The 17,286-nt window shown below is 37.5% G+C and overlaps 3 protein-coding genes across 4 annotated transcripts in view; 2 read left to right on the forward strand and 1 right to left on the reverse strand.

Moving 5' to 3' along the window:
- The first annotated feature begins 132 nt into the window (after positions 1 to 132).
- LOC111331101 (huntingtin-interacting protein K) lies at positions 133 to 4,919 on the forward strand. Its single transcript, XM_022936133.2, has 4 exons — positions 133 to 295; positions 1,349 to 1,404; positions 3,797 to 3,848; positions 4,415 to 4,919. Exons 1-4 carry the CDS (start codon positions 176 to 178, stop codon positions 4,508 to 4,510), a joined length of 324 nt encoding a protein of 107 aa, XP_022791868.2. The 5' UTR covers positions 133 to 175; the 3' UTR covers positions 4,511 to 4,919.
- A 244-nt stretch (positions 4,920 to 5,163) lies between these two features.
- LOC111331122 (retinoid-inducible serine carboxypeptidase) lies at positions 5,164 to 9,534 on the forward strand. The gene is made up of 2 exons (XM_022936174.2): positions 5,164 to 5,583; positions 7,623 to 9,534. Exons 1-2 carry the CDS (start codon positions 5,181 to 5,183, stop codon positions 8,573 to 8,575), a joined length of 1,356 nt encoding a protein of 451 aa, XP_022791909.2. The 5' UTR covers positions 5,164 to 5,180; the 3' UTR covers positions 8,576 to 9,534.
- Positions 9,535 to 9,745: 211 nt separating this feature from the next.
- The window catches only part of LOC111331123 (palmitoyltransferase ZDHHC16), a 7,597-nt gene continuing 56 nt past the window's right edge, over positions 9,746 to 17,286 (reverse strand). The window contains exons 1-10 of one of the 2 annotated variants that reach the window (XM_022936175.2): positions 16,957 to 17,286; positions 16,227 to 16,418; positions 15,294 to 15,345; positions 14,775 to 14,823; positions 14,334 to 14,362; positions 13,824 to 13,957; positions 12,735 to 12,821; positions 11,800 to 12,003; positions 11,403 to 11,473; positions 9,746 to 10,889 (exon numbers count right to left, since the gene is read on the reverse strand). The exon at positions 16,957 to 17,286 is cut by the window's right edge and continues 55 nt beyond it. In XM_022936175.2, the coding sequence (XP_022791910.2) occupies positions 10,772 to 10,889; positions 11,403 to 11,473; positions 11,800 to 12,003; positions 12,735 to 12,821; positions 13,824 to 13,957; positions 14,334 to 14,362; positions 14,775 to 14,823; positions 15,294 to 15,345; positions 16,227 to 16,418; positions 16,957 to 17,094 (1,074 nt within the window). In that variant the 5' untranslated portion in view covers positions 17,095 to 17,286 and the 3' untranslated portion in view covers positions 9,746 to 10,771. The remainder of the gene's footprint in view (positions 10,890 to 11,402; positions 11,474 to 11,799; positions 12,004 to 12,734; positions 12,822 to 13,823; positions 13,958 to 14,333; positions 14,363 to 14,774; positions 14,824 to 15,293; positions 15,346 to 16,226; positions 16,419 to 16,956) is intronic. The other variant, XM_088724838.1, reaches the window with a different exon arrangement.

The following is a 17,286-nucleotide window of genomic DNA, read 5'->3' on the forward strand; positions in this document are numbered from 1 at the left end:
AGTAGGTAGACGCTTCTTATTTATACCTTTCGAATAAATGTGTATTTTTTATGTAAACTTCAAAAGTCGAAACCTTCTTTTATTCGTTACGATTTCAGCGCTATGTCTTAGTCACTCCTCCCTGCTGTAGGAAATTTATTCACAGTCCGCATGACAACTCGAGCACATTTCCAAGATGGCGGAAAACTCTCAGCAACCTTTGCCGAAAAGACATGATTTACAAACGTCTGCAGACCTTGAGAGAGTAACAGATTATGCTGAAGAGAAAGAAATAAGTACAACGGACATAGAAAATGTAAGTACTGTGCTTTTTTTTTAAACTAGAATACTAAAGATCAAAAGTGAAATTATGCATTTGGTTGCATTTTCAAGATCCTGATTTTACTTTTCAAATTACAAGTCTTATTTGGTCAGTTTTTTATATCGTAGCGGGCAGTTCACAGCTTGACTGATATTTTGCTTAACACACTGAGAATTTGTAGCGAAAAATAGCCGTAGACATCAAAATTTAGCAGCAGAATTCTGCGTACGTAGTTACGAGTGACTTTAGAGGCAGAATTCTGCGTACGTAGTTACTAGTGACTGAAGCATTCTTCGATCTCCATTGCTTATTTAGTGTAGACCTTGCCAGTCACATAGCATGCAATGATGCAATGCATGTGGTTTAGAGTGGCTCTACATGCATTAGATTTTGTCGAGTTTTGCTGTGGTCAATTGCCTTGAGACACAGCTTCATTCAGCTGTCTCTGAATGGTAGTTCAGTTGAGTATCAGTGCTGTTGTGTCAATACATCGCAGAGCTCAACACTAATGGTAGCCAAATAGCCACAGACAGTTTCAAGGCAGTGTGGCAGAGTGGTCAGCGCGTCGGACTCGCAATCTGCTGCTCGCGGGTTCCAGTCCCACCCTGACAACTATCTGGATTTGTTTCACGGTAGCTCTGAGTTCAAATCCTCAGCCATGCTTGTAAATAGCCAACTGGTTTGCCTTCGGCCAGGTGCGATTCTTAATAATGTTATGTTCAATTTGAATTATTTGTTTCAGTTATTTCTTTGTGGAGAACCTGTAAACTAGCTTCAGCTAAGTGTTTCTTCCGTGTTAAATAAAGATTATTATTATTATTATTATTTATTATTAGACTTAGTCGAGTAGAAAATCGGTTTTGATTCATGGTTTTTGATTTTCATTAGCCAGTTTGGCTAGTAAACAAACTGAAATTGTCGTAACATCTAAAAACATCTTAGAAGATGTTACTAGTCACTTGGCTAGTAAGTTGAAAAGTTATTGTCGAGCCCTGCATTGAATGATGCATCTTTTTTGTGTGTTTGTGTTTTGTTTTCCACTTTTAGGCCATAAGTCTAGTGGAGGGAAGATATTCTGAAGAAAAAGCTGCCAAGTTACAAAGGTGAGTGAACCAGAATCCAGAGTTCACTGTCAGAGACATTCATGCCTATCTGTTATGACTTGTAATCTAAGCAGGGCTTGACACTAACTTTTCAACTTACTAGCCAAGTGGCTAGTGACATCTTCTAAGATGTTTTTAGATCTTACAACAATTTCAGTCTGTTTACTAGCCAAACTGGCCAGTGGAAATTGAAAACCACTAGCCAAAACTGAATTTCTACTAGTCTGTGGCTAGTGGGCTACTGTTAGTGTCGAGCCCTGCGAAGTAGACATGCTTTTCATTTTGTTTGTATAGAACGCAGATGGCAAGAACTTGATTCACAACTTGATTTACTGGTTATTATAGAATGTCGAATTAAGTGTACATGGTAGAAGCGTGTGATTTGACTCGTCAGGTTTTTTGCATAATAGTTTTGAGTGGATTAAATCGAATTTATAACAAAAACGACTATGCTTTCTTTGTGTTTATAACATTCACGTACACCCCACAGGAAATTGGAATAATCCAAGAATAGAATATTAGCCCTATAACTCCTGAGATCAGGCTCCGGTTGTTCAAAGGGCGGATAACGCTATCCAACAGATAAATCGCTATCCAGCAGATAAGTGTTACCAAAACGTACTGCGCTATCCACCAGATAGAGATTTATCCAGTGTATAGCGTTATCCATCCTTTGAACAACTGGGACCTGATTGTTCATTCTCCCCTCTCACTGCTGCAAATTTCCTTGTAACTTAGTCTTGAGAATTTGGTGATGAATTAAAACAACAACTTCTGCCTGATAAGTTTGGGTGTTCTCATAAACTGTTTGCCAACCGATAAGTGGATATTATTGGGAGAAGTTACATGTTAGTCACTTCTGGAAGTTGAAGAGCTAAGCCATAAACTTAATTTTCTGACAGGAAAGTTGAATAATTCAAGGATAGACTATTAAGAAATGAACCTCATCAGCCAGCCATATGGAACATTATACAGAATTTGGATATATGAACAAAGTTGAAATGGTAAATTGGCCACTGTAACGATTACAAAAGCTGACGTTTCGAGCGTTAGCCCTTTGTCGGAGCGAATAGAGGAATTGTGGGTTGTGTGTGCTTTTAAAGGCAGAAAATGGAGCTACATTATTGGTGGAACATGGCAACGAGAAAAACACAAATAAATTAGTGGAATGAAAAGCGTTCGTTGATCCCTGTGGGATTTAGACAAACCAGCAGTCTACCGGCAGTCTAAATCCCACAGGGATCAACGAACGCTTTTCATTTCACTAATTTATTCGTGTTTTTCTCGTTGCCATGTTCCCACCGATAACGTAGCTCCATTTTCTGCCTTTAAAAGCACACACAACCCACAATTCCTCTATTTGCTCCAACAAAGGGACAACGCTCGAAACGTCAGCTTTTGTAATCGTTGCGGTGGCCAATTTTCCATTTCAACTTTGTTGATAGATCCAAATTATTCTGCTACCCCCACCAACGCAGCCCCAAACAGTTTCTTTAGAAACTATCAGCCATTATACATGATTGTGATTAGAAAGGAGAGCCGAGATAGCTTTGAATGATGAATGCGAGATGAATGCCACCTCTCTTTAAACACCTTGAACCTCCCAGTGCCCTTATATTAATAACTTGCTAAATTTCCTAGATAGATTTAAGAAAAAAAACTAAAAGGAAAAGTGAAAATGAGATGTTTGGCTCGAAGATCTTTGTTTTCCTGAACACAGTGGTCAAAGTTTGGGCCTGTGCACTGGGATCAAATTGGGCTGGCCATACACAAATTTTTTGCCCATAATTGCTGAACGAAACATAAGATACAACCCCTGTCATGCAAAATATGCAAAGAAATTGAAATTTTCATACTAGATATCTAGAAATTGAACCTGGAGTAAGGAAAAGAAAAACTTAAGACTTTTTGAACACAATGCTAATTTACATACAGGTATACCGTACTTCTGATTTTGTTTTGAGTTTTCTCTAAAAAGTTATATGCTTTTTAAATTCCATGCCTTGTGTGGTTGTTTATAATTCTTGTTAGACAACTTGGCTCCCTAAGCCTGAAAGCACCCTACCAAGCTATAACAACATTTACACATACACAGATGCTTGGCAGCTGTGTTGTTCAAATCCTGTTTATTCTTTATCTTCTTGTGATTCTGAGTTAGTGTGTCCAGTATGTTCAATTTTTTGGGATTTTCTAGAATATTACAGATTTCCAGAAGCTGGTGTTTGAGTTAATTATAGGATTGAGGGCCAGCATATTATTTAGTTTGACTTCATAATAACTAAATGTCACTTTTCCTCATCCTTGCCAGATCTCGCGTAGGGGTCAATAAAATATCATGCAGTAAACTACATTGTGTTTCACATGTTATTTTTTTTTTTTTTTTTGCTTCTAGAGAGAAGGAACTTGCAAGGATTGTCATAAAAAAGGAAGATGTGGACTTGATTGTGAGTTATGTGAACCCTCGAATTTAGCTTGGACAACATGTTACTGCTCTGACTTATGATTAAATTTGCCTTTGCTTCAGTTAAAGCTGCTAAAAGTGTATACAACTGTAATCCATCAGTAACCCCAGAGAGATGGCAAGCCAAAGCTGTGTGATATTGTGAAAAACCTATTCCATAAGGTTTTTTATTAACCCCTTACACTCTAATCAAGGCTGTGCTTTAAGGAAAATTGAATGGAGCCCAGTGCTCTGAAACTGTGAAATCCAGGGTGCCCAGTATTATTAGGCTTTTTATGAAAAAACTAAAATTCCTCATTTGCGCTAGAGCAAAAGTAAGGTGCTGAACGCCACCGGGCACTGCTAGACCACAGCCTTGCTAATGTTTATTCTCCATACACTGTACTGTTCTCTGCACATTTCCTAAGGTGCTGACAAAGAGAATTTGTTTTACAATCCAGAGCTTCTTAAGTCGAGGATCATTTCCTTTGTTCTTTGGGTGAAATGGTAAAGAAAATATTGTTAGCAGGAGAACACCTTAATCTCAACTGAAGTTCCTTTTATTACTAGGTTGAGGAAATGGAAATTCCAAGAGCTGCTGCAGAAAGAAGTTTAAGAGAACACAAAGGGGATGTGGTTGAAGCTTTGGTGTCTCTAACAAATTAAACAGCTTTATAGAAAATAATAATAAAAGGTGACAAGACATTGACATATGAATGATTGTTCAGTTTTATCACCATATGGATTGGAAATTATTAGGCTGTATTTTTCAGTTTTGTATTTATGAGGATACAGTCTGAGTGTGTTATCATGTTGTTGAAATAGGTGAACCTTCTTCATTCTCTGAATGTAATTTCCATGGTGATCTGATTGCTCTTCTGTAACATTTGTCTTTGTGCTCACTGCATAAAATGCCAAAACCTAAAAGTCTATGAAATGTCATTGACTAGTTCTTGTATGATACAGACACTTGGAAGAATCACTGAATTAGAAAAACATCCCTGTGACAGACATTTTTGATAATTCTCTTTGTTCTGTTATGTTTGAAGAAATAAAGGTGTGTTCAGGGAAATTACTTTTTGCCTGTTTTTTTTTTTTGTTATAACTTCTCTACTTCAACTGGAGTCAGATAACTAGGTTTTTATTTTCCTATTCTTTTTCGACCTTTCCTCATCGATAACTAACTCGAGGTGTGCTTCAACATTCATTGAATGTGTTTAGGTTGGGTATGTGGGGGAGTGGGGAGGGGAGCCACGTAAGAAATATTGCGTGACTTTAGCCTCTTTAAATAACGCGTTAGTGCTGGTAACGAATTATTTGTTTCGGCATCGTAAACATGGCGGACTGCGGCAGAATTTCCGCTGTGATAGCTTTGACGTTGATGTGCGCTTGGGGTGTTCGTTCTACTGCAAAATCTTCTTTTCAAGACATTCCGTCCGAAGCTTGGAATTACGTGGAAGTACGAGAAAATGCGCACATGTTTTGGTGGCTCTACGGAGCACAGACTAGCAATCCTTCTGAACGGGCAAACAAGCCACTCATCATGTGGCTTCAAGGAGGACCTGGCGGTTCCTCGACAGGGTTTGGAAATTTCGCGGAGCTAGGTCCTCTCACGGTGGAGCTTAAACCTCGCAACACCACCTGGATTCAGGTAGCAAATGTTTTATTCGTTGATAATCCTGTTGGCTCAGGGTATAGTTATGTCACCGACCCAAGTGCTTACACTACGAATGTGACCGGTAAGTTTCTACGACTACATTAGTTGCATGCTATTATTACACGATAGCTCTACACCTCATCGGTCTGTTTAAAACTGGAAAGCTCGGAGATCACACTTGTAGATCAGTTTCTTCAATTAAAATAGCTGAGCCGTAGAACTAGAACCAAGTTGTTCCTAACACACCTTCAGACAAATTAAATATCCCAGTGAAGTCACGAGTTTGGAACAGTTTCAATTTCGTCCCTTCATGGTGATATTTTCACTTTTATGGGGGGGCGGGGGGGGTGTGATTAGTTAACTTTATTTTGTTATTTGTCGGTGCTGACCTTTAGATAGCGAGGGCAGACTTTTTCATTAGTTTAGTAGAAGGGTCTCTGAAGTAAAGATTGGCTCAGGCTAGTAATGAAGTAAGGAATTATTTTCACGGTTTTTCCATTTTATATTTATACTTGGTCAGATAAGCTGAATCGTTATACATGCATTTTTATTTGTTCTTGCTTATGATCTATGCATAGATCACATAGCCATTAAAACCTTTAAATCCCAAGATCCAATCAACAATTATTCTCCCCTCTCCCTGTAAATAAGTTATAAGAATTTGGTGCAAGATCAAGAGAACAACTTCTACCTGATAAGTTCAATTAAGTATTCTCATTACCCCTTTGTTGAATAATGTCTGGAGCATTACAGGGAGAAGTTCTATGTTTATCACTTCTGGGAGTTAAAGGGTTAACAGCATTTTCCTTTTTTATCTTGTAAAATGAATAGTTCACATGTTACAGTGGGTCTGTTCAGTAGAAATTGTAACATAGCTTGTAAATTCTTGCAATCGAATTCAATAGTGCGAGTGTACTTCAGTTTTTTCTTTTGTGCATGCTGGGTGATGTCAGCAAACAAATGCCTCATGAAAAAAAAATTTTGTCGGGAGTGACTTCAGCATGTTTCATTAAAAAATAGGAAAAACTTCCACAGAAAAGTTAAACTAGACATGGCAACAAGCAAACAAGCCAATGAAGATCTGCCTACTTTTCCTTCGGGAATGGATTTTTTAACTCCCAAGAAAGAACTTAGAGAAAGGGAAAACAAAACAATCAACGGTTTCATCTCGTTTCGGAACTCTAACTTCATTTCCACACATGAATTCACCTGTCAGTTTTTTACCAATCGGAGACAAGATCATTGAAGCATGGGGAAATACTTTCCTGAAACAAAAATAATAAACAATGTATTGAAGTGTAGGAGAGGGGAATTTCTGCCCTTTATACACAAAGTACAGCATTGAAAATGTTACAAAATAATTGGTTCATATGTCAGCTGTGCATTCATCAATATATGAAGCACTTGGGAAGCTTGGAGGGCACTCAAGAAGCTAGGCAAGAGTTGCTCTTGGCTACACCTCGAGCTACTCTTGCGCATCTTTCATGCTCTCCAAACTTCCCGTGTGTTTCATATCTCGATGAACGCACACTGACGTATGAACCAATTGTTAAATCACAGAAGAAATCAAAATAATTGTGGCAACAATATCAGTGACAAACTCAACTGCATCTCAAGTGCAACTTTTTAAATTTTTTACTACATTTTGACATCATTTGCTGTCTATTACTGCATAATGGAGTCTATTTGTTAAACAGAAAAGACTGTTTTAGTTTATGAAAAGTTTATTTTCATCATCAAATTGTTCAAATAACTGACCATCAAATTGGAAGTGTTGGTTTGTTGTGGCCAGCTCAAGCAGTTTTTGACAAGCTGATTCTTTGAAAAGGTTGAGGCCATAGGTTTTGTTGAACCAGTCATCCACGAAATTTTGGTTGGTAAGGATGTTAATAGTTTAGATTATAAACATCCTAGCCCGCAAAGCCAGCAGCAGCAGTAGCAGTAGCAGCAGTAGCACAAAAGATGCAGTTTAGATGTTGACTAACTCCTTAGGCCTTCACCCAGCTTAACCTACCTGACAAGTTTATTCCTTCAAGGCAATCAGATTGTATCTCTTGCAATGAAATTTTGCATTAAAGGATTAAAATTTTTCATTTGTATTTGCCTTTTCACTTCCCACAGGTATTGCAAATGACCTTGTCACTCTTTTTAAAGCCTTCCTGGAAAAACAACCTGTTTTCCAGCAAATACCATTTTACATCTTCTGTGAATCCTATGGAGGAAAGATGACCTCTGCATTTGGTGTGGCGCTGTACCAAGCTATTCAAAGTGGAAGCGTTAAATGTGACTTTAGAGGGGTTGCTCTGGGTGATTCTTGGATTTCACCTGTGGATTCTGTGTTGACCTGGGGGCCTTACCTGTATGCTGTGAACCTACTTGATGGAAAAGATCTGGCATCTGTTGATCAAGCTGCCCAGGCTACTGCTAAAGCTGTTGCTGATGGTAAATACTCAAAGGCCACTGAACTCTGGGACCAGACGGAACAAATCATTTCAGCAACAACAGATGATGTTGATGTTTACAATATCCTGATACACCATGCCCCACCTCCTTCAAAGTTTCAATCTCTCGGAAATGATTTCCTTGATCGCTTGTATGCTCAGCACGTGGGTCGTCTCTACACTGACCCTCTGACGGAGCTCATGAATGGCCCCATCAGGAAGAAGCTGGGTATAATACCATCCAACGTCACCTGGGGTGGACAGTCTGGTGAAGTCTTTGTGTACCAAACTGAAGATTTCATGAAACCAGTCATAGATGATGTTAGCAAACTTTTGAATTATGGCATAAAGGTTGTTGTTTATCAAGGCCAGTTAGACATGATCTGCGACACGCTTGGAGCAGAATTGTGGATTCAGAAGCTTGACTGGGATGATTTACAAGAGTTTCTGAACACCAGTCGAGTACCACTTTATACACCCTCAGGTAAGGTGGACAGAGATACAGCAGCATTTTACAAAGCTTACAAGAACTTAGAGCTTTACTACATCATGAAAGCTGGTCACATGGTGCCATCAGATAGTGGAGAGATGGCTTTGGAAATGGTGAAGAGAGTCATTGATGAAGAACACTAATCAATTAAAATGCATTTGTTTAGTCGGGTTAAAAACATCACCTTAACTATCAATTTTAAGTCCAGCATTTTCAGCTAATTATAAATTAAAGTAATAGGTTTTTGCAAAATTGGGTAACAAATAAAAGAGACTTTAATAAGAATTGTAATCTAACTTTGAATCAGCGAGAAACTAGCGGAAATCAATTCAGTAGATATTTCTTAAGCTTAGGGCTCCAAGCTCAACTTCTTTCAAAGTCACCACTTGGTGACTTCAAATTATAGGTAGACACTCATGGCAATAATCATTAAATTTATACTTAACTGTTGACCACACCACTTAGAATTGGCAGGATGGTTTATAGAAGAAAACATTGAAACATGAGGTTAATAATTCATTCATTAAAAATGATTATCTCATAACAAAGTTGTAAAAATGTACAACTTGCTACATCACTGCCAATCAGAGCTTGCAAAATTGGTACCTTACACTGCCCAAAATTTATTTGTAGTTGCCGTGGCTGCTAATATGGCTGCAGCCTAGAGCACTATGATCTATGAGCAGGGGTACATTACATGAGGAAGATTCAGGTGGGAAAAACAGGTTATTGTTGTTCATGACTGGATAACAATCATTTGGATTAAGGTGTCGAAATTGAGACCATCTTGCAATTCTTCACAGTAATAAGGGAATTCCCCAATTTCTTTACAAGATCCTGGCAATATCTGGTTCAATAACAAACTGGTAATTATAAAATAATTTGGATATACATATCATCAAAGTTGAAATGGTAAATTGGCCACCGTAATGATTACAAAAGCTGACGTTTCGAGTGTTAGCCCTTCGTCGGAGCGAATAGAGGAATTGTGGGTTCTGTGTGTGCTTTTAAAGGCAGAAAATGGAGCTACATTAATTAAAATGTATTTAGTTTTTGTGTAAATTTTATATGTCAATGAAGTAATAAAATCAAATTACTGTCAGTAATATTACAGTCGAACCTGAATCAAGTGGCACTGTATTAAGCAGTCAGTTGTCAAAGCCCTGAAATTGCTTGCCTTTTTGTACTGTAATTTTCACCTCTATAAGGCAGTTATGGTCACCCTTGACTAAGTCCCATGGGCCTGTTTGTTTTGTATTCCACTTGTATTAAATGTGTCACTTAGGGCAGAACCACTAAAATAAAACTAGGAATTGTTTCTCAAATAAAATTTATTCTATGGTCAAAAATGTTAGTACTCATCGCAATGCAGACTATCCCTCTTCTTTGGACAGTTAAGACAGATAATTATTACCCACATCACTTGTATCAAGCGGTCACCCCTACCATTGCCTACGATAAGGGAAGATACAGGTTCATCTGCATTTCTCTTTTTTTTTCTCTGACTGATGCCTGGGTACCATAGACTTCAACAGTCAAAATGAGCAGACCACTGACGCTTAAAATATTTTTATGATACATTAATTTATGTTTAAATAAGAGGTGATATTCTAAGTGAAAAATAGGTCATTATAAAAGAAGCTGAATTGTACATGCATTTTCATTGGTTCTTATATTCATGATCTATTAGATGATAGATGCATACATAATGTCACTATTAACAACATTTTACTTTTTTACCACATTTGACATCATCTGTGATACATTACTGAAAACTCACTGAGATGCACAGCAACAAGGAATCTATTTGTTAATTTGCGAATGTCTACATCTACTTTTTACAAGATAGTGTGGCCGAGTGGTTAGGGAGCTGGACTTGTAATCTGATGGTCTCAAGTTCAAGTCTTGCACTCTGCTCAATATTCGCTTTGTTCTCAGTCACCCTGAGTCCAATTCCTCGGCTGTACTGTGTAAGTTGTCAACTGGTCTGCCTTCTGCCAGTTGGGATTTTCAAGCACTCTATGTTTATTTAAAATATTTGTTTCTCTCTCTTTCACCTTTTAAAGCACTTAAAAGCTTGCAGTAAGCACTAAATTAATTTTAATATTTTATCCCTAATGCAGAGTTCTACCTGTCATTTTTAATTGTCTCCTGTAGGACGTAAGTTGTTCCTGAATTACTTTTGAGTGTTGTGTGAATTTGTAATTCACTTGTTATTGACCGACCTATCATTTAAAAGCTACCAGAAGTATTGTATTTAATGCAACTGCACGTCTCTCAGCAGAATATCCAAATTAATGAGAGAACAGGGATTTGCACTTCCTCACTGCCCCACATCCTCACACAATATGTAATTTCCTTTCCTTATTCCTCGCTGCACTCTCAGGTGGGGGAGGCCACATCAGTCCATCGCCATAAGGGGGATGTACTGAAGGTAGAAGAACCCTGAGCCATGACCTGAAACAAAGGTCAAAGAGTGAATTCATACAGAACTATAAAATTATAATACCATATCTTTCAGTTCGTACATGCACTCAGGGGATTGGTCAATTTAGCTCGCTGTTTTTTATCTGTACAGCCTGTTAAATTCAAAATTTTGTTTGACCTGTAATTCGTCCCCTCTATTTAACAAATATATTAATAACCACCTATTTTACAGCCGGTACAGTGAGTAAGGGAACCTAATTTTTTTCTGCTTGCATTTATGGCCTGCACACATCATGCTTCGGCCATATGAATCTAAGCAGAAAAAACTCAGTCAGAACATGTAACTTACAGTTTGGACCTTAAACTCATTTAGTAAGAGGTTTGTATGTCATACATAACTTCATTGACCAGGAAGCTTGATTGAATTTCTGGTGCATTAATATTCTTGAATGCAGTTATTGTTGCACTTCCAAAACAGCTGCTGATTTCCCAGTAAATTGAACAGATGCAGTTAAATATACAGGGCACATAAGTCCACTTTACCTTCGTTCAACAAGTCCAAGAAGAATTCTCCAGTTATTCCAAACACCAAAGTCATAAGGATTCCTGAAAACCTGGAATTTGAATTCCAAACAAAATTAACTTTTACACTCAATTCACAATGAATATTTCTTTACAAAGGAACAAGGAATATTTAATATAGGGAAGAAGATGTCAAGCCATGGCATTTTCACGTATGTATTGGAACTCAACTGTGCAACTTTTCTACATCCTTTAAAGACTTAATTGTCCTTTTTTTTTCTCTACATCATTCAATTTTTCTCTCTCCCTTCTCATCTCTGAAGTACAGAGTATGACTCAGAAAATTATCCAAGAATAGAAAAAACTAAATTGAAACTGTTAGTAATAATTGTGGTTGTAACTTTTAAACTCTTCTTACCAAGCCTTGTTTCCTGTAAATTCTAGCTTCTTCTTTATTAGAATGCCATTCAATAGATGTCTCCCCGCGGCCGATAAGATTACAATGCCATCCAGTCAGTGCTCCTAGCGCCAGCGTAACAGCAGAGCAAAGTATAAAAACATACAGAATGCTATTGTGTTCGGACTCTGAAGCACCATCTTCTTTATGGTTCAAATTTTTGAGCTGAAGAAAAAGATGGTAACACAAAAAGTTAACCTTATTTCATTTGTTTCGGGAATATCAGTGAAAGACTGCAATTCTTTCTTTCAGCCACCAGATGAGGCAATTTTGCCTAGACAGTGAAGATGTTACAATCAGCTTGAAACATAATCCTTGTTGTGCATGATCAAAAGTTGAATGTAGACAACTGCTAGAAAAAGACATTTCAGAAGTGTCATTCAACCCTTTACCACATTGTCTCAGTAAATGCACATTCTCCATACTGTTCTTCATACATTCCCTTAGGTGCTGACAAGGAGAATTTGGTAAACAATCAAGAGCTTCTTCAAGTTGGTGATCATTTCATGATTCAGGGGTGATATTGTAAGGAGAAATAAGTTGTTAAAATAATGCAGTCACTCTTAAAGGGTTTATCATTGGTAACTGAGCACAAAAAAGAACATTAAGAGGCCCAAACTAGTTGCTTTCTGGAAACTAACATCAAAAGTCTTGTGCTAACAGTCAAGTTTGAGTTGCATAATGGGCACCAGCTTGTCAAGCATTGGCTAGTACAGTTATCAGGCCTACATAATGTCTGCCTTGATGTTATGACAATTCCACAACCAGAGTCTTTCTGCTTTCCACCCCAGCCCTCCCCTGAGTGGGCTACACCCCTTTGGGTGTGGGGTGGGAGAATGGGAAAAGACAATGGTAATGACTGTATTTTGAAATGTTTAATAGTTTACATAACTTACATGTAACTTATCTAAAATGAGTTTTGACATCAAGAGAGTGGCATTTTTCCCATTGGAGACATTAAAACTTGAAACAAGCCTGTAATTCTATATATCAAGGAAGAAAAGAGAGCTGAAGAAAAACATATCATTCACTGATTAAGGAGAGCACAAAGTCATTGCGATGTCATTGGCAGAGAAACGTAATACTGTTGTGACTGCGAGTTGCGTTATGCAAGTTTCTGTTTTCCGGTGATGAAAGCTAGACATCAAATTCGCCCGTTTGAACCTTGAGTCCTTTGATATAAAAGACGAGTTGTGGGAGTGTGTGAGAGTAGAGAGGGAGAGAGTTGAAAAAAAAAAAAGAATTGTGACAGCTAGGCTGAGTGCTGGGCTATTAAAACTGTTAATATCAAGAAATTGTGAGCTTCTTTGTCGGCGAAAACCTATTCCCGACATAATACCATTAGACCATGAATGAACTGACTGACAAGTTCTTGATCACATGGCTAGTATAACATTGATTTGTCACCATGAATAATTATCATCTGTTCAAGCAAAATATATTTTGTACATATATCTTTATTAACCAAGTGTGAGGGCTGTACTGGGAGAATATTGGCCCGAGGTCTTGACAGTACAGACCGAACGCAGCGAGGTCTGTACAAAAAAGACCGAGGGCCAATATTCTTCCAGTACGATCCCGAGCAAGCTTGGTTAATAAGAGATTTATTACACGACTGAGGTTCAAAGGGACACAAGTGCGGTATCATTCGGGACCATTCGGGACAGTGCCTGGTCCAATACTGAGAGAATATTGGCCGGCAATAGAGAATTTTGATTGGTTGATTTTAGTTATTGGCCCTCTGACTTCCCAAGTCGTGTAATAAAAAATCATATGATTCACCATTGAGTAAGTCATCATAACAGCCGGATTTCAATACAGCAATCACATTGCACACTTTCATAAACACAAAACAAATGCTCGTGTATCTTTAGAAATTAACAAAGGGTAACTGCATATATCAAATTCTATCATGTAGACTTAACAGAAAGCATGCCGTGGAACACTTTATTATCAATAACAGCATAAGATTTAAGAGGGCTTACCAAGTCATGGAAAAAGTGTTTGATGAAAAGATTTCTGGAAGTAACTGTGACATAAATTGTCCCAAGACACATAAAAAAGCAGAATGATATGAAATATCTGTGATTGAAATGGCCAACACAATTATTAATCCAGGCTAATTTATTTCAAATAAGGTCAAGGAAAAAGTGAAAAAATGCAATCTTGGTATGCAAGTAAGAAAAATATAATTACAATTGAAGCATAAGATAATTGTAATCATTGTGTTATTGATATGTACTAAAGAGATGCAGTAGTAACTTTAGAACATACCAAAAAAACCTAAAGACCATACACTGGTTACTGCTGTTGTTTGTAGTCCAGTTTTCTCATGCCTAATTGGCTTTTTCCTCAAACACAATTCCCCATTCTTTGAACTCTTCTGATGTTCACAGAATCCTAAATTTCACCATAAATTGTGCCATCCCATAACTACGATTAACATCATGCCTGTATTACAAAATTAATCAATTAAATACATTTGTGAAGGATACGGCAATGGTGATCCATTTTCAAAACACACCTTCATAAAGGGAAAAAAAATGGTTCCATGGTTAAATAAGGTGGCTCTATTGGTATAGACAAATTTTCAATTGAGTCCTAATAATTATAGTAATTCAAGATTGCATTAGTTTTTCTTCATTTTGCTTTGTGATTAGTCCAGAAAACTAGTGCCAGTCCCTCTCAACTAATTCACTAAAATAGTCACTTAATATCCAACTTATATTCAGTCTCCAGCATTTTCTGCGTTTTAAACAGTTTGCTTCTTTGGCTTTGAGTTTTCATTGGCTCTAGGGTATTTTCCTTTGCTCTGAGTGGCTGCTGTTGTAACTTTGCTTCGGTTTTAATACACTTATTTAAAAGCACCCTATGCAATAATATGATGACACTTACTGACTGAACACATGTAGTGTGGTAGAATCATTTTCACTCACCTTTTACAAATTGAGCAGTGGTGTGATCTTGGTGGTTTTATTCGAATGCCTACATTATAATGATAAATTAAATCAAAACCAGTAAAAAAAATTACATTATCTCAACTAAAGAAAAGAATTAATATATTGAATGCCAGACTCTGCTCTTCCCAAACGAAAATTTCTAATTCTTATGTTAAAAAGAACATGCATCTTTTAACCCTCTGAGGAGTGATTAACACATAACTTCTCCCTAAGATATCCAATGTTAACTCATCCAGCATATAGAGGTAATGAGAATACTGAACTTATCAGGTAGAAACTCTCTTGGTCCAACACCAAATTCTGGTTACTCATTTACTTTATTTACTTTATAAAATTATACACAAAGTTGAAATATTAGAACTGCATTTAGTAGTTTTAGTTTTATCAAAACACACCTACATGTAGCAACCTGAGTAAGAGCATGACTGCTACTAATGTCAGTTTTATTGTGCTTTGAGATAGCTGTTTAATAATGAATGATGGTCTCTGGCTTACATTTTTTACATAAGGTGTATTTCCCACTTTTCAGATCTTCTACATTGGTTTCCTGACAAAATATAGAAATAAAGAAGTAACTTAAGATATTCATCTTCAGTTTTTGTCATTTGTACATTTTGTTACTTAATCAAATTCACCTGCATGGATAATGAATTTTATTATCCAACTGTACAGTGTAGAATACAAGTAACACATGAATCGAGTACAAATATCATGCGATATTTGTACTCCAGAGAACTGTAGATAAATATCCATGAAATTCACCCACACTGCAATAACAATTTAGTGCATTGGATAATAAATCTCTTATTATGCATTTTGTTGTGTAGTACCACTGGGTATTTTTACTCACTGTTTGTATTTTGACTTGCCCTATGGGCTCATCAAAATACGGCATAACTTGTAAAAATACTCAGTGATACTAAACAACAAAACACTTATAATAATAACTAAGGTATGAATGAATGAATGAATTCATTATTTATATTGCGCCCTTTCTATACAATGTTCAAAGACGCAGTACCCCCCATCAATTTGATAGACACTACACAAAGATAGACCACAACACCGGGCACTACTCTACATAAATGCTAGTCTTCAATGGTAGACCAACTTTATACAAATACTTTGATAATTAGAGAGAGAGAGTAGCATCAACAAAATTAAATCAACAGGTGGACCCCTATGGTCCTCTAACACTGATTAACAACTCATGTAACTTCTTCTTGTAATAATTATCCACAAAGTGTCTAGCAAACAGGTAACAAGAATTAATACTCAAAACTTATTAGATAGAAGTTGTTACCTTGACCTAATCTCAAATTCTTGTAACTACCGATAATTAATAAGGAAATGTGCAATAGCAAGAGGGGAGAATTAACAATCAGATCTCAGGAGTGAAAAAGGTTAATAATCAATAATATCAATTACCTGAGGAGCTAGTCCTGGAGATGTGAAAGCAACTTTGAAATAATGAAAAACAATGTTGATCAAAAGCCAGTGAGCTGTTATTAAATGGAAGGCAACCCAGGGTGTGCTGTACTCTCGGATAACAGGCAACAAGTATGCGTAATAAATCACCACCACGGATGTAGTCAGACCAATCACGCCTAAAAGGAATGCCTGAAATAAACAGTGTAGAAAAAATGAACCTTGTATGCTTGGGAATCATAAAATCCTCAGTGAGGTGTAACAATTAAGGATTGAGGGGGGGAAGGAAAGGATAAGATGTAGGGGAGGGGGGACAGTTTCAAGATTGAACACATCTAGGAGCCCTGAGTGGAGGGGAGGTCCTGATCACGTTTCATGCACGAATTTTTGAAAAATTTACGAAACACATGCATTTTAAACGGTATTTCCTGCGCTGCAAATTCAAAAGGGAAAAATTCAAATTGCACCTCAATTTGCATTTACGTTTGTCACGTTTCCATTTAGGGCTTAACCAAGCGTCCCTTATACTGTTTAATTCCTTCGCCACCCTCCTAGAATTTATCAACCATTAGTCTACTGTGTCCGTCCCTATCTTAAACTGGGTGAAGGTTAAATGGCCCAAAGTTTCCCGCGATGCGTCCAAGATTCCCCCCCCCCTCCCCCAACCAAACACTCTATCTCCCCATCCCATCACCCCCCTTGGTACAATGCAAGTTGGCTAGTTGCTTACCGGCCCTAGAATCCGAACGAAAAAATCAAAGAGGCAGAACACTGGTCCAAATATAGTGTCAAATACCACCGCTCGAGAAAGGTCTGCGTTGAAAGTCAAGGAATACCAAGCGAACAGATGCACTTTCAAATGCTCCATCGAGTTCGACGACCGCAGCGGCAGGTTTGCGATGATTGCGTCTTCCAGAAATAACTACATTAGCCCCACGATCGAGACAAAATTGCTCAGGATTTAGGCACATTTTCCTTTCATGACTCGATTACTACGAAATAGGCTGATGGGTGAAAACTCCAGATGAATGCCAATCCCCTGGTCATGAATCTAATTCTT

This window comes from Stylophora pistillata, chromosome 1, assembly GCF_964205215.1.
Source record: "Stylophora pistillata chromosome 1, jaStyPist1.2, whole genome shotgun sequence".
NCBI classification, from domain to species: Eukaryota; Metazoa; Cnidaria; class Anthozoa; order Scleractinia; family Pocilloporidae; genus Stylophora; species Stylophora pistillata.